We start from the raw sequence: 16144 nt of genomic DNA on the forward strand, positions 1-16144 counted from the left end.
GCTGGGGAATTCTGGGAGTTGAAGTCCGGACATCTTCAAGTGGCCAAGGTTGAGAAGCACTGTACTAGGGATCCCCGCAGGAGCTGATCAAACGCCTCGCTATCGCGCAGATAGACTGCTCTCGGGCCTGGGGGCTCCACCTGGAATCCCGCGTGGCGGTCTCGCCTCGGGAGACCCACCCGGGGGAGGCTGAGCGTTGAACCCCCCGAGCCCGCGGAGGGCGCCTCCCGGGGCGCGGCGCAGCCCTTCGCAGGTCCGCAAGCCCAGGTGCCGCGCTGCCTGCTCCGGGATTGGCGAAGCGGGGCCAATGAGCGGCCAGGGGGAAGAAGGCAGGAGCGGCGGAGGCGGAGGCAGCGCGAAGGGATACTTTGCGACAGCGGCCCAGAGCCCTGCGGAGGAGAGCAGGAGGAGGGAGACCGGCGCCAGCAGCCGCGCTCCACGGGCCGCCGTCTCGGAGCGCGCCCGGCATCCGCAGGAGGTGGGCAGGAAGCGCCCTGGAACGTTGGCGGCGCCGGGCTTCCCTCTCGGAACGTTCGCGTGGCCAGCGTTCCTCCTTGGAACGTTCGCGTGGCCAGGGTTCTCTCTCGGAACGTGGGGATCCCCGGGGGTTCCTGCCTGGAACGTTGGCGGCGCCGGGGTTCCTTTTGGGAACGCCGCGGAGGCGAGTTTCCCGGCCGTTTCTCCTGCAGGTGGGGCGGATCCGGCGCTGGGAAGCGGGGCGCGCGGGCAGCTGTAGCTCCGGCGTGGGCTTGTGTTTTTTTCCTGGCCAGGTTGCGCTTCTCTTCTTGTGGCCGCTCCAACGCCGGAGGTTTTTATAAGGAGAGGCGGTGCGAAGTGGTCACTTCAGGGTCTCCTGCCTGAGCAGAGGGGCTCGACTAGAAGGCCTCCGGGGTCCCCCTCCAACTCTCTCTTCCGGCAGGAAGAGAAGCAGAGGAGAGTCTCGTCCGAAGGCGGAGAATGAAAGTTGATTTTAAGGGAGGGGGGATTTTGAAAAGAAAATCGGAATCCGCCTCTCTGGGGGGGGGGTCCTAGCGCCTGCCAGCCTGCCTCTCTGAAGAGGGGGGGGGGGAGGTTGGAAAAGGAGCTAAGGATTGTCAAGGGACTTGCGGGGGGGGGAGCCAAGAGACTAACCAGCATCAAACCAACATTAAGCCAGTCAGGTAGGAGGAGGAAGAAAGGGGGGCTGCTGCTTGGAGGCCCCTCTGAGGATGCCGCTTCATGCCAGTCGCTGCCCATTCAGAAGCTCCCACTCAAAGGTGTCGTTCCGAGTAGAAACTCACCTGGTTCTTCCTCCAACTTTCTTGCACCAGCCACTCAGCTGCTGGCCTGCTTCGGGGGGGGGGGGGGCTCCCTGCTGGCCTCCCCCACACCCTTCCCTCCCTCCCTCCCTCCCTCCCTGGAGAACAGCGTGGGATTAAGCAGGGTGCAATCTGCAGGATTAGCCTCCCGCCTTGGTTGCAACTTCTGACACGGATTTCGGGGGCCCGTCCTGCCCCCAGGAACCCCAGGGCGGCCCTTCCTCCTGGGATTGCCCAAGAGAGGCCTCAAAAACCAGGTTACTGAATCCTTTGATTGTTTTATTTCCCAAGCTTGGAATTTAGAGCAGGCTAATTAGCGGCACAAAAACCAAACTAGCTCAGGCGAATCAGTTCCCCCAATTTTAGCCCGGAGAAGAAAGGAGAGTAAAACTTGGAACCCTGGCAAGGATGGCGCTCTGCCTTCTTTGGGAATTGGAGGGGTGGTTTTTGGGCAGTGGATAATGGCAGAGAAAATGCCAAATGTCCTTTTCTACTTTTTCTTCCTTCCTTCGTTTCTTTCTCCATCCATCCATCTTTCTACCAACTCTCATCTCTCTCGCCTCACAATCAGGAGGTTGTGAGTTCGCTCCTAGGTAAAGGCAGATGTAGGCTCTCCTGCTCGGGCAGGGGGTTGGGCTAGATGACCTGCAAGGCCCCTTCCAACTCTGTTGATCTGTTACTATCACCCTCCCTCCCTCCCTCCCTTCCTTCCTTCCTTCCTTCCTTTTTCTTCCTCCCCTTTTCTTCCTCCCTCCCTCATTCTTTCCTCCCTCCCTTCCTTTCTTTTTCTTCCTCCCTCCCTCCCTCCTTTCTTTCTTTTTCTTCCTTCTTTCCTATCTATTGTTTTATTCAAACCTTTAATACAGTGTTTCTCAACCTTGGCGACTTTAAGCCCTGTGGACTTCAACTCCCAGAATCCCCCAGCCAGCATAGCTGGCTGGGGGATTCTGAGAGTTGAAGTCCACAGGGCTTAAAGTCGCCAAGGTTGAGAAACACTGCTTTAATATATTTTTTTGGGGTGGGGGGAGAGAGAAATCCAGGTAGTGGTCCCAGACCTGCCCACTCTCTCCTGGCCCTGCAGTCTGTCCCTCCTCTTCAGCTGACGGTGGTGAGGATCAGGGGGTGGGGGATCCTCCCAGGGCAAGTGACGTGGGTAGTATCCCCCTGGCCTTGCCTCCGCTCCAGCCGTGACCAAACCCAGCGCCTTAACGCCTTAACCGATTGGGGAGTGGGGGGGAAGCGTGTCCCCCCTCCTGACTGCGGCCCTGTTCTTTCTCTCCTCAGCTGCTGATCATGAGGAGGGAAGCTGAGGCTTGGAGCAGAGGCCCGGATCCCCGGCCTTGAACCACAAGCGGCGACCCCGAAGGAATGCGTTTCTCCTAGAGGCCGGCCTTTCCCCGCGCCCGATGTCCCGCCCGCCCCCTGGGCTCCAGGAACCCTCTTGGGAACAAGGCATGGCTCTGTTTTGAGACCTTCAGCGGCTCTTCGGATCTGGACGTGAGAAGAAGCCTTGGCAGGGACAGAAATGGAGGACTTCACCACCAGAACGTACGGGACCAGGGGCTTGGATAACCGGCCTCTTTTCGGAGAGACGTCGCCAAGGGTAACGGGAAAGAGCTTCTCTGGGTCTCTCTGGCTTTCCCGACTCCCAGAATCCCCCACCCGTTGAAGTCCACCCATCTTAAAGCGGCCAATGCCTAATGCAGGGGTGTCAAACTCTGCCTCGGGGGGGGGGGGGTGCATGGCCAGCTCGACGTCACACGTGTCAAAACAGTCTCCCGAGCTCCGTTTTCTGCTGCGACGGCCTCCTGCAGCTCTTTGCCAGGCGAAACGGAGCTCAGGAGGGCCGCGCCTGGTTTTGCTGGTGGAGGAACTGTGGGCTGGTCCTTCGCGGTTTCCAGGGCGGCCCTGCGGCCCGGATGCGGCCCGCGGGCCTTCAGTTTCACACCCCCGGTGTCTTTTGCCCCACCCCCAGGGAAGGACTTGCAGCCTATCCCACAGCAGGTGGCAGAGATGTGTGCATGGCTGCTACTTCCGGCTGCAGCTGGGCTTCAGAGCCTGGCACAAGGCAGCGCTGGGGAAGAGACCAGGGTTCGAATCCGACCCAAGGCTCCCTGGGAGGAGAATTAGACCAGTGATTCTTTCTCAGCCCACAAACACCTCCGAGTTGGGGGTTTGAGTTGCTGGTGAGACAGGAAGGAGGGAACCTTAGTTAGGCCAAGCGTGGCTCTGCGTGGGATTGGGGAGATCTGCAGGTGTTCCTCGAGTTACGGCCATAACTGAGCCCGAAAATCATGCCGCTGAGACATTTGTTGGGTGGATTTTGCCCCGTTTTACGACCTTTCTTGCCACAGTCGTTAAGTGAATCGGTGCATGAATATGGTTCTTAATGGAATCCGGATTCCCCGTGGATTTCGCCTGTCAGGGTCACGTGACCCCCCCAGAGGGACAAATGGGACCGTCATAGGTATGAACCAATGTGACAAATGCTCACGTTTTGATTATGTGACCCTGGGGAAACCGCAAAGGTTGTAAGGGTGAAAAATCGTCGTAAATCGCTTTTTTCAGTGCCGTTGTAACTTTGAACGGTCGCTAAATGAGCTGTTGTAAGTCTGGTGGCTCTGTGACCCCTTTTCAAAACGGCGGCCTCTGCTCCATTTTGTGACGATGGAGGTTGCGTTTAAGGTGCGCCTTGACGGAGTTTTCCTAATGCTGCCGGCTTTGGACACGTGTGTGGGGTTATCCTGCCTTGGAGGGAGCAGTTGTGTGGTTGTGCAATAGAGGCACAATGGCTGGCCTGTAATGGCCGCAGCCTGCAAAAGCCCCCGACGACTCCATAAAGAGCTCTTTGTGTCCCACAATCCGAATTGTGACAGAATTAAGGGTGGGATTTCCTTGGGTTTAACGGGATTATTTCAGGAAACTTTAGCCAGGAGACGGATGTTGGGATATTGGACACTGACCAGGGTGTGAATCATCTCTGAGTATTTTCCTTACTCTGCTAAGCAGCGAGATCTGGCGATGTCATTCAGTGGTGTCAGAGGGAAACCAATGGTTTCTTATGCCGAATTGAACACTCTGTAGGGCAATAGCAATAGCAGTTAGACTTATATACCGCTTCATAGGGCTTTCAGCCCTCTCTAAGCGGTTTACAGAGTCAGCATATTGCCCCCAACAACAGTCTGGGTCCTCATTTTACCCACCTCGGAAGGATGGAAGGCTGAGTCGACCTTGAGCCGGTGAGATTTGAACAGCCGAACTGCAGAACTGCAGTCAGCTGAAGTGGCCTGCAGTGCTGCATTTAACCACTGCGCCACCTGGGCTTCTTCCTTCCTGTCCGCAGCTGTTAAACCAGCGTACCATACTGTAACGCAATATGTGAGGACTCTTTCTATGGTGGACCGATAGAAAGAGGTCATCGGCCGTTGTTCCACCTGGTTTTTTCCCAGGACTCTTAAGGAAATAAAGTCTCTGTTGGGCCTTTCCAATCACCAGAGACGTGTTGTTTTCCCAGGTGAGATCTTGACTAATAAGCACTCCCAAGAATTTAAAAGAGGAAACTCTCTCCACACAGCCCCCCTCGATATACAGTGGGGCAGGTTCCTCTCTGCGCTTCCGGAAATCTAGCACCACCTCCTTTGTCTTACTAGTATGTAGATGTAAGTTGTTCCTTGAGCACCACGCGGAGACCTTCCGGACTTCTTCCCTGTATGCTGATTCGTCCCCTCCAGTTACGACAGACCGTGACCCGACAAATGCGCGAACGTCAAAAGCGCGCCGACAAAACCGCGGGGCTAAAACCGCGATGTCAAAAGCGCGCCGACAACAGGGCGCCGACAGAAGTGCGATTTAAGTTAAGGTAAGGTTTAGGGTTAGGTTTAAGGTTAGGGTTAGGGTTAGGGTTATTTTTAGGGTTAGGTTACAGCGTGCTTCTGTTGGCGCACTGTTGTCGGCGCGCTTCAGCACTCATTCGTCGGCGCGGTTTAGTCAGGCGCGCTTTTGTCGTCCGCGCATTTGTGGTGGAACCATGAGACCCAGCACTGTTGTGTCGTCTGCAAACTTTATTGTGATGTTGGATGGATCAGAGGATATGCAGTCATAGGTATACAGCAAGTACAGGTTATGGGCTGAGCACGCAGCCCCGAGGGGAGCCTGTGTTGATGTGCAGCGTGGAAGATGTAAAGGGCCCAACCCTTAATGTTTGTGGACGATCCGTCAGGAAGCCTTTGATCCATTCACAAGTGAGGGGAGGGAAATTCAGGTCAGTCAACTTTTCAGTGAGAATTCTTGGAAGATGGTGTTAAAGGCCGAGCTACAGTCTATAAAAAGCATTCTGACGTAATTCCCAGATTTCTCAAGATGGCTCAGTGCAATATGGAGAGCAGTGGTGATGGTGTCCCCTGTCGACTTGTTACTTCTAGAACAGTGTGTCTCAACCTTGGCGACTTTTAAGTCCTGTGGACTTCAACTCCCAGAATCCCCCAGCCAGCAGAGCTGGCTGGGGGATTCTGGGAGTTGAAGTCCACAGGACTTAAAGTTGCCAAGCTTGAGAAACACTGTTCTAGAAGCAAACTGGTGTTGATCAAAATTTGGTGGAAGGAGGGACCTGAGGTGTTGTGGGACCAGCCTCTCAAACCACTTCATCACTATAAACGTCAGTGCAATAGGTCTATAGTCATTCGGGCTGTTGATGGCTGATTTCTTCAGAACTGGGATAATTGTGGCTGCTTTCAAGCATGATGGGACTCTGGGAGGGGTTAAAAAGTCAGGACCCCCGTTAATTGGTCAGCACAGGTTTCTACCACTTTCCCCAAGCTCTACGGAGGGTGTGTCTCCTGCTGGTTGATGTCCTCCAAAGAAGTTGGATCACTTGGTTCTCAAAGCCCCCAACCAGGTTGATTGTTTTAGGAGATGGAGGCCTTCTGTGTGTAAGGGGCAAGACTTTTTTCAGGCTGCCCCTACCGGCAAGTGTGCACTGGAAGCATTCAGGTGTGTGTGTGTGTGTGTGTTTAAGAGGGAGGGAGGGAGGGAGGGAGGGAGGGAGGGAGGGAGGGAGAGAGAGAGAGAGAGAGAGAGAGAGAGAGAGAGAGAGAACTATTCCCAGGGAGAAGTAGAGAGACTCCAGGCCTAAACCCTAGTTAGATATTCTAAAGATTATTTCTTTGAGAAAATCTTAACAATATGGAGCCGACAGGATCAGTTGATGTGCAACCAGAGAGGTGTCGCTTGGTGTCCGTGGCCATTTCCACACACGAGCACTGATGATGTTACCTAGTTGGGTCATGAGACGTCTGCAAGAAAACCAGCCAGCTCGAGAGAGCACCGAGGACCCCTCATGTGAGCTACAGATATTTCCCTTCCTTGGCAATTTTCCCAAAGAACGTTAAACAACGGATGGAAACGAATCAAAGAGAGAAGCAACTTGGAATTAAGGAGAAAGTTCCTAAGAATGAGGACAATTAACAAATGGAACAGCGGTTGCCTCCAGAAGTTGTGGGGGCTTCATCACTGGAAGCTTCTAAGAAAAGATTTGTCTGAAATGGAATAGAGTTTCCAGCTTAAGCAGGGAGGGTTGGACTAGAAGATCTCCAAGGCCCCTTCCAACTCTGTTATTCGGTTAGAGTCCTGTTAGATCCCAACCAGAGAAGAGGGCCACAGGCAGAGATCTCTCGGCACAGGCTTTATTGGTTGAGCTCTGAAGAGACCAATTATTTGCAGTTTTGGTACCCTTTTTAGTTGATATTTTCCAGTACTTTTTAAATTGCAACACATTTCATTTGTCTTGGCTTTACATGCTGAGAAAACATCTGTTGTGTCAATGCCACCTCACGCGTGTGGGATCGAGGGTGTAGTTACAGAGGGCGGGGGATAATCTCTGACTTTCAAAAGATCTTTTTCAAAAAAGGAAAAAAAAATAGAATTAGGCAATCTTTTGTCCAGCGTGACATTCGGATGAATTGGCCGGAGTGACTAAGCCTTCTGGATTAATGGATTTGGAGTTGAAGGTCTCAAGATGAGTCAAGGATGGTTTTGAAGTAGGGTTTGGATTGGATTTGGGACTGAATTACCATATTTTTCGGAGTATAAGACGCTCTGAAGTATAAGACGCACCTAGCTTTTGGGGAGGAAAACAAGAAAAGAAAAATCTGTGTCTGCCTCCCACCAATTTGCCTCCTTGTAGCAAACAGCCTGTTTCAGTTTCAGCACAGCCTGATTAGCACAAGCCTCCCGACAATCAGCTGTTTAAGGCTACATGGATTGCCATAGCCTATTGCCGCCTCCCCATGCCCTGTTTTCGGCCTCCGCGTGCCCCATTTTCCGTCCATTCTGGGCAGCAGGGATCAGAATGGGCGGAAAACGGGGCATGCGGAAGCCGAAAATGGGATGCGGAGGCTGAAAATGGAGTGCGCGGACGTGGCAATAGGCAATGGCAATCCCTGAAGCCTGAAACAGCTGATGGTTGGGAGGCTGATCCAACCGACAATCAGCTGCTTGTGCTAATCAGGCTGTGCTGAAGCTGAAACGGGCTGTTTGCTGTTGGCTGCAAGGAGGCAAATTGCTAGGAGGCAGAGGCCAAAGGGTGGCGGCCGACAGGGCTACATTCGGTGTATAAGATGTGCCCAAACTTTCACCCTCTTTTAGGGGGGGAAAGTGTGTCTTGTACTCTGAAAAATATGGTATATGGAATCCCAACCTACTGAAAAATAATTTCAGGACAGAAGCAGAAATAACAATAAAGGGAAGAAGAGAAGAAAGGAAGTTCTAAGCATCTTCATTAGTGGCCGTGTTAAAAATACAAAGCCTCACCGTTTCAACTCTGCTCTGGGAAATGTCTGTTTGTTTGTTGTTTTGTTCCTTAATCCTGATTTCAGTGATCATTAGAGACTTTGCCAATCTAGACTTGCTGAGATCAAAGATCCCTTTGAGAAGCTCACTGTTTGGGACCCACCCAGATCAAAGGACCAGTTGGCCCAAACTGATAAGGAAGAAAATGTGGCCTCAAAGTCCGTCTCCCTTACCGTGAGTGGAGTAGTTTGGCCTGCAGAGAGTAGATTATTCAGTGGTTGCAAGAGCCAGAATTGGTTGCCAGTCTCATTCCCCCACCCCCACCCCCCAAACTCGGTTGTAACTTTGAACAGTTGCTAAAGAAACGGTTGTGACTTGAGGACTAACTATACAGATTTGATTAATTCAGAACTCTTAACGGAATAACAGAGTCGGAAGGGGCCTTGGAGGTCTTCTAGTCCAACCCCCTGCTTCAGGCAAGAAATCCTATACCATTTCAGACAAATCGCTTCTTAAAAGCTTCCAATGTTGGAGCATTCACAACTTCTGGTGGCAAGTCGTCCCACTGGTTAAATGTTCTTACTGCCAGGAAACTCCTCCTTAGTTCCAGGTTGCTTCTCTCCTTGGTTAGTTTCCACCCATTGCTTCTTGTCCTGCCCTCCGGTGCTTTGGAGAATAGCTTGACTTCCTCGTCTTTGGGGAAGCCCCTGAGATACAGGAAGACTGATATCATGTCTCCCCGGTCCTCCTTTTCCTTAAACTAGACAGGCGCGATTCCACTGGATTCCTGGGCAATGCCAGCCTTGAAAACGTGAAGAGCATCTGGTTGGGGAAGGCCGTGTGGCAAGGCTTTTTTGCCAGGACAAGGAGTTTTGCTTTAGGCCCTTGGAAAGCCTCGGTCAAGCTTGGCCGCTTTAAGCCTGGAGGACTTCAACTCCCAGCTGGCTGGGGAATTCTGGGAGTTGAAGTCCTCCAGGCTTAAAGTAGCCACGGTTGGAGACCCCTGGACTAGGAGGAATAAAGAAAGAAAATAATGAAAAGCAAAGGGCCGAAGAAGCAGCGATGAAGGAGAATCGGGGCTTTTTCCCAGCAGGAGGGAACCGAGGGGAAAACAGAGGAAGCTGAAGTTATTATGGTTATGATTTTATTAACGCAGGAGAAGCCAACTGGGGAATTGCCAAGGGGCTAAAAGTCCCTAAGCAAAATTTCCTTTTCTTGTCATTTCAAAAGGTGTTGAGGAGACCAATTGGTGGCTCTTATGCCACCTGAAGCAACGTTAGAGACATCGCTGCCTCGGTGGTGAGGAGACCAATTATTACTTATGAAATGTACTGAAATGCCAGCCTTTCTAACTAGTTCCTAGCATCTCGGGTTCCTTTGCTGGAACGTTGGAAGATTCTTTTAAGGTTGAGACGCCCGCGTGGGATTTATTCGCCCTGCCACACAACTGGCACCAATTTGTCTGCCCTTTTGCAACTGGTTCAATATTCTGTGATGTGCAGAATACGCCTTGTTTACTTGTTCTGTTTTTTCTCGTCTTGTCTTTCAGGACAGAATAATCAATTTTGCCGTTGGCATCATAGCTTCCTTGTTGCTTCTAGTAAGTATCCCTTACTTAGCCCCCCGCAAAGCTAATCCGGGAAGTGAACTTGGGTTTGAATTGGTAGCCAAAACGCTTCGGATCTCATTTTGTCTTCTAGCAGCTAGTAAGGAGGCATTAATTATTATCCCCACCCCCCACCCCCGGGATAGAGAGAAATATTCATTTCATCCATTCCAAGGATGTGGACATTTGGGCATTTGTTTATTTATTTTGAAAACCTTCCCTTTGTTTCCATTTCCTTAGCTGCTGTTTATAAATATTTGATTTATGCCTTGCAGCTAAAGACACAGATCAGAGCCCTTTAATGGAGGGAGTGGCTGGTGGAGGCAGGTAGAAAAAGGCTCCACCTTAACACCTGTTTGAGAAACACCCTGGATTGGTAACCTCTGCCTCCACTCCGTCAAAGTTGCCAAATTTCTCCCTTGCACACAGAGCGGCTGGAGAAAAGCCAACTTTCCCTGCTAAAAATAAAATAAAGACTTTGCTGCTGGCATGTTGCCACCACGATGAAGAAAATGGACGTACACAGGCAGTCCTCCACTTACGACCACCATTGAGCCCAACATTTCTTGTTGTTATGCGAGACGTTTGTTAAGCGAGTCTTGCCCTGATTGACGATTTTCCTTGCCGCACTTATTTATTATTTATTTATTACATTTATATGCTTATACTTGTTCAGTGAGTCACTGCAGTTGTTAAGTGAGTAAGGTGGTCGTTAAGTGAATCCGGCTTCCCCGTCGACTTTGCTTATTGGGAGATTGCAAAATGGGATCACGTGACACCCCTCCCCCCGAAAGACATTGTGACCGTCATAAACGCGAGTCAGTTGTCAAGCGTCTGAATTTGGATCACACGGCCGGGGGGGGGGGAGCTGCAACGCTCCTAAATGTGAAAATATAAGGTCATAAGTCACTTTTTTCAGTGCCCTCGTAATTTTGCATGGTCACTAAATGCACACTGAATGAACCTGGTAAATCGAGGACTCAAATGTGGATAGTGTCCCTGTCCCGTCCGAATTACTAAGTAATTATGAATCAAGGAGACACAGAAGAAGATCTGTGGACTTTTCCAGCCCACCTGTGAATATATATATATATCCCTTTATTTCTTATTATTTCTTTCCCTTTATTTATTTATCAGCACAAATGCAACATACATACATACATACATACATACATACATACATACATACATACATACGTTATATTTGTGCTGATAAATAAATAAAGGGAGACTAGTATAGATCTATTTCAAGCTATTTAGCTCTCATCAGCTAGCCATACCCTTACTGGGATTCGAACCTGGGCTGTTTTTACATATTAGGCACTTGTATTAGCCACTAGGCCACAGGCTCTCCTCCTTTATCATTCATATCATATATATCATTCATAAAATAACAAGGTTTTAAAAGACTGGAAAAAAAGCATTGCAAACGAATATATATATATGAATCCCAGTAAGGGTATGGCTAGCTGATGAGAGCTAAATAGCTTGAAATAGATCTATACTCGTCTCCCTTTATTTATTTATCAGCACAAATAAAACATATATATATATATATATATATATATATATGTATGTATGTATGTATGTATGTATGTATGTATGTATATATGTATATATGTATATATGTATATATGTATATATATATATACGTATATATATATACATATATATATATATATATATATATATATATATATATATATATATGTATATATATATATACGTATATATATATACATATATATATATATATATATATATATATATATATATATATATATATACACACACACACACACATATATATGTGCAATGCTTTGTTTCCAGTCTTTTAAAACCTTGTTATTTTATGAATGATTTGGTTCTCCTGATTTACTGTCATGTTTTTCTCAAAAGAGTCATTTTTCCTCCCTCTCCCTAACCTAAACCTCCATAAACGTGTGATATTTTTCCCAAGGTGTAACGTCTTTCAAGCCTTCACTAATTTTAGTTTTCTCTTGCCTTTCACAAAGCTCCGGAAGCATCATCGGAAGCATCGCTCAAAGGCAGATGGGTTGACATTTGCCCTCTGGGCAGGGGGTCCAAGGGCCTTGTGTAACAGCCGGACTTTTATCCTCCTTTCGTTATAAACACTGAAAGATGATTAGACCTGCAGGAGGTCAAGAGAACTGCCTTTCCTTTTGATTCCTGTGATTTCCAAACAAACGCGGTTAAAAAACCCTTGTGGGTTGCTGCTCCAAGGAATATCCTGTAATTTGGGATTTCCTTTCCTCGGCTTTAACTGGTGGGAGGCCCTGCCTGAGCTGGGCTGGACCAGGCTCTGATATTTGACTTCTGGAAGGGTAGGCTGGACGGAAATGTAAAATCATCAAAATGGTTTTATTTGTACTAAAAATTTAACTCTGGTTTCCACATTCTTCGCATAACGAGGTGTTTGTAGGGGGGGGGGGGAAACTTTTAATAAAGTCCCCTAGGAAAAATGAAAAATCAAGAGAATGATCATCCTCTTTTAATCCCTTGTGGGGTGGAGTCTGGGCAACTGAATGGGGCAAGCAGAGTATTTATTGGCCGGATGCTTTTCCTGTTGCCAGAGTGGAGTTTTGTTCAGCAGAGATATTCTCAGTGTGCCCAGCGAGAGAAATATCTGCCTCTACCTAGGATTGAACCCACAGCCTCCTGAGCTCCACTTCGAGGCCATCACACCACTCGGCTAACAGAACCATCGGGATCTCTCCATGAAACGCAACAAACGGAGGTCTATAAACACCCCAACACCCCCCCCCCCGCTTCCAAAATCCAGGGTCTAAGCTCCAGTGTCCAATGAGGAGGGGGCCGATGGGATAATTGTCCTATTGGCACCCTGACTCTCCAAGGAACTAGAAGGTCTCCATGGAGCTTAATGGTGGACGTTGATGAGTCCACCGACTTTCCCTTACCTAGCTGTTGCTTTCGAGAGGAACAAGACAGCATCACAGTTAGTCCTTGACTTACAACCAATCAACAATGCTATTGAAAAATGTCCCTTATGGTTGGTCCCCAAACTTAGAAACTCTTGCAGTGTCCCCAGGGCGACACCATCAACATTTGGGCGTTTAGCAACCAGCCGTTCTTTAGAATGGTTGGAGGGGTGCGGTGGCCTAGAGGGGGGAGCTCTCGCCTCACCATCAGGAGGCTGGGAGTTTGATCCTAGGTAGAGGGAGATATTTCTCTCTCTGGGCACGCCCTGTCAGGTTTCTGAAAGACGCCCTAATTGATTCATGAGCCTCGAGCCAAGTTTCAAAAGAAAACCAGTCATTTATTAGGAACATCATTTCAAGCAATACTCCATTGCAGTCAGATCTAAACCTCATTTGAATTGTGGCCAAACTTTATCCCTGTTCCTTCCCTTCCCTCAGTCTGTGTCATCAATCACATTCTCCAACGAGCTGCACACCTCCCAAGCCTGCTTCAGTCATCTGAGATCCGACTCTAGCCGAAGGTATGCGTGGCATGCGCTCCCCCACTCTCCTCGCCGTTGCAACTTGATAACGGGCATGCCAATGCTTTATGAGTCGGCATCGAGACTGTTATCTGCTGAACAAAACTCCGCATTGGCAACAGGAAGGGCATCCGGCCAGTAAGCATTCTTGCTAGCTCCATTCAGTTGTTCAGACTCCAGGGATTATGAGTTCGTTAAACCATTATGTATTTAGGCTGGTTTCAGCGTGCCCGGGAGGCTGAAAAGATCACCATTCACAGCCTTCCCCCATGGGCTCAAGCAAAACCAAGGGGGAAGGAAAGCCTGGCTCACTTAACGACATGATTCACTTAACAACTGCAGTGATTCAGCAAAAAGGGCCTGAAAATTGGCTGACTTTCCCGTCGCCTTATTAGCAAGAGAATTTTTTTTTGTTCCCGTTGTGCCGTATGGAAGTTTTTCCGTAGGAAAAGCTCTTGGGAAAGTGGGAATTCAGCCAGCAGTTCAGTCCCCGGGGCCACCCAGGGCCCGGCTGGAAAACAGGCACTTTAGACATTTCTTCCCACAAGGGTCGCATCTTTTCCTTCAGCCTTACCTGAGTGTCCGTTGGCTGGCGTCACCCGGATTCCCCAAGCCAAGAGGAGCCCTGAAACCCCCCCAGGGCGTCGGGTCGAAGCGCAGTGGGAAAGGCCAACTATGCTAGCTTGATCAAACTGTGTTTGTTGATTAGAGTTTTATCTTAGCTTGAAGCCCTTCAGGATAATCACATTTCACAAGAGTTTGTTTTCTAGATGACACTGACTCTTCTCCCTCTCCTTTTTCTCTTTCTCTCTCCCTCCTTCCTTCTTGTTTTCTCCCCCTCCCTCCCTCCCTGCAGGTCACTTTAATCAGCGCTTTCGTCTTTCCTCACCTACCTCCAAAACCAGTGAATATATTTTTCGCTTTCTGCATCTCCTTGAGTTGCGTCTCGGCTGGCATCCTTGTAAGTGTCCCTGGGTTTACTTTTGCGGCGACGGAGGAGATCTTGCTCCGATTAGGGGGAACAATGGCGCATGTACAAATATTGCAAGGCCCAACGTCAACAAGGACCTCGGTCCACAAAAGGATGTCTTCGTTATTGGCACTAACTGCGGTCGCCCAGCATGGGCCTCAAACCAGGTTTTAGACTAGTAACACTAGTAGCGGCAGCTGTGCCTAGTGGGAGGATAAGAGCCCCAAACGTCCTTCCTTCCTTCCCACAGGGTGGAAATAATGAAAGAGAGCCGTGATGGGGAACCGATGGCACACGTGTGCCCGAAGTGGCACATAGAGCCTTGCCCGTTGCTCTTCCGGGTTTCTGGTGTGCACACGATGGTCCAGCTGGCCTTCACGCACGCAGCAGTGGTGGGAAATGGAAGAGCTGCACTTCCGGCTTCTGTATGCGCACCGCCCAGCTAATCGTCGCATGCATATGCGTGCCAGAAACCGGAGGAGTAGCTTCCTGGTGTGCATGCAACCGGGCATTCTAGTTTCCGGCATACGCATGTGCACCGGGTAGCTCCTCTTCTGGGTCGAGTCCCTGATGAGCATGCGCACATATGCTCCCTTTCTGGCCCTCCGTCAAATAACCTCACTGAAATAAGAAGGGGATTTGCAACTGGATTTTTAACTGGGTTTTGATTGTCCCTCGGCTGGTCTCTCTGCTGGACCAGCATGGCCACCGTCCCACAGGGACCTTCACCAGCCAAGGGAAGGGCCCGCGGCAGAGCAGATGCTGCCCACAAGGGTTGTGACTGTGGAAAGGCGACACCCCCTCCGTTTGTGGGGGTCTTTGATATCACAGCCCTGCAGCGTCTCCTTAAAAGCAAAGCCTCCACGGGGCTCAGTTCCCATCACCACGTAGCTCCGGTCCCCCGGCAACCTTTCTCCGCCTTGGAGGAGACCCTCAACCATTCAAGTGTCCCAGAGGCGGCCAACGGTTCTTCTAGGACTGGGATGGCGAACCTGTGGGCACGCGAGCCGTCGACCCATCTTAGCTTCACCGCGCATATGCGCCCACCTCCTGCCAGCCCACTGATTTTTGGGGTCTCTGCCATGCATGCACGGGAGGCAGGGTTCATGTGGGAGATGCGCACTCATGCGCAGGGGGGGCAGGAGAGTCATGCATGCGCACACACACGGAGGAGGGGGGCGATGGGTGTGGTGCAATCCCCCATGGCCCGTTTTAGCTGCAGGGAGGCGTTCTAGGCCCCCAAACGGGGCACAGGGGCCAGGACTCACGAGGCTGTGTGTCACACACACATTGCATTAAGGGCGCAACGATGACAAAAAGCTTAGCCATCCCTGTTCGAAGACGATGACGGCGTCCGCTGCCTCTTTTAACGTTTTGTCCCCCCTCCCTTCTCTCCCCCCCCCCCTGCAGATCTATTGGTATCGACAAGGAGACCTGGAGCCTAAATTTAGGAACCTCATCTACTACATCGTGTTCTCCATCGTCATGCTCTGTATATGTGCCAACCTCTACTTCCATGAAGTGGGGAAATGACAAAGGTTGCAACACACGTCCAGGTGTGCGCAGCAGGTAGCTTTTTCCAGCCGTGTTTTTGGAAAGGACCAGGAGGGCTTCCCAAAAAACACACTGAGACCCCACCGGCACCGAGGTCGAAAGGAAGAGCCAGAGGATGGTGTTTGCGCAGGCATGTTTTAACGGTCCTTCCTTCCTTCCTGCCGGTGAGGAGTAGTGCAATACGACAGGAGCATCTGCTTTAGGGGTGGGTGGGGCTGGGGCGAGGCACAGAATCCGCTATTAGTGCACTTAATGAACATTCCAGTTGTACAACGCTTGTGTTTTTCAGAGTGGCGCATCCTTTCCCCCCCATTGGGTGTGTGTGGGGGAAAAACTGGCCTTTTTTATTACATGTACAAAAAAAACACCCCCCGCAGCACTGCAAATGTCTATACTACGTCATAAATAAAAAGGCATTTACTATGACAGAAGAGAGAAAGTTTCTCGCT

At 50.2% G+C, this 16144-nt stretch overlaps 1 protein-coding gene across 1 annotated transcript; it reads left to right on the forward strand.

Moving 5' to 3' along the window:
• Nucleotides 1-352: 352 nt before the first annotated feature.
• TMEM243 (transmembrane protein 243) lies at nucleotides 353-16137 on the forward strand. Its single transcript, XM_032220939.1, has 5 exons — nucleotides 353-478; nucleotides 2583-2901; nucleotides 9634-9684; nucleotides 14028-14132; nucleotides 15552-16137. The coding sequence occupies exons 2-5, from the start codon at nucleotides 2824-2826 to the stop codon at nucleotides 15672-15674; spliced, it is 357 nt and encodes a 118-aa protein (XP_032076830.1). The 5' UTR covers nucleotides 353-478; nucleotides 2583-2823; the 3' UTR covers nucleotides 15675-16137.
• Nucleotides 16138-16144: the final 7 nt, after the last annotated feature.

This window comes from Thamnophis elegans, chromosome 7 (assembly GCF_009769535.1).
Source record: "Thamnophis elegans isolate rThaEle1 chromosome 7, rThaEle1.pri, whole genome shotgun sequence".
NCBI classification, from domain to species: domain Eukaryota; kingdom Metazoa; phylum Chordata; class Lepidosauria; order Squamata; family Colubridae; genus Thamnophis; species Thamnophis elegans.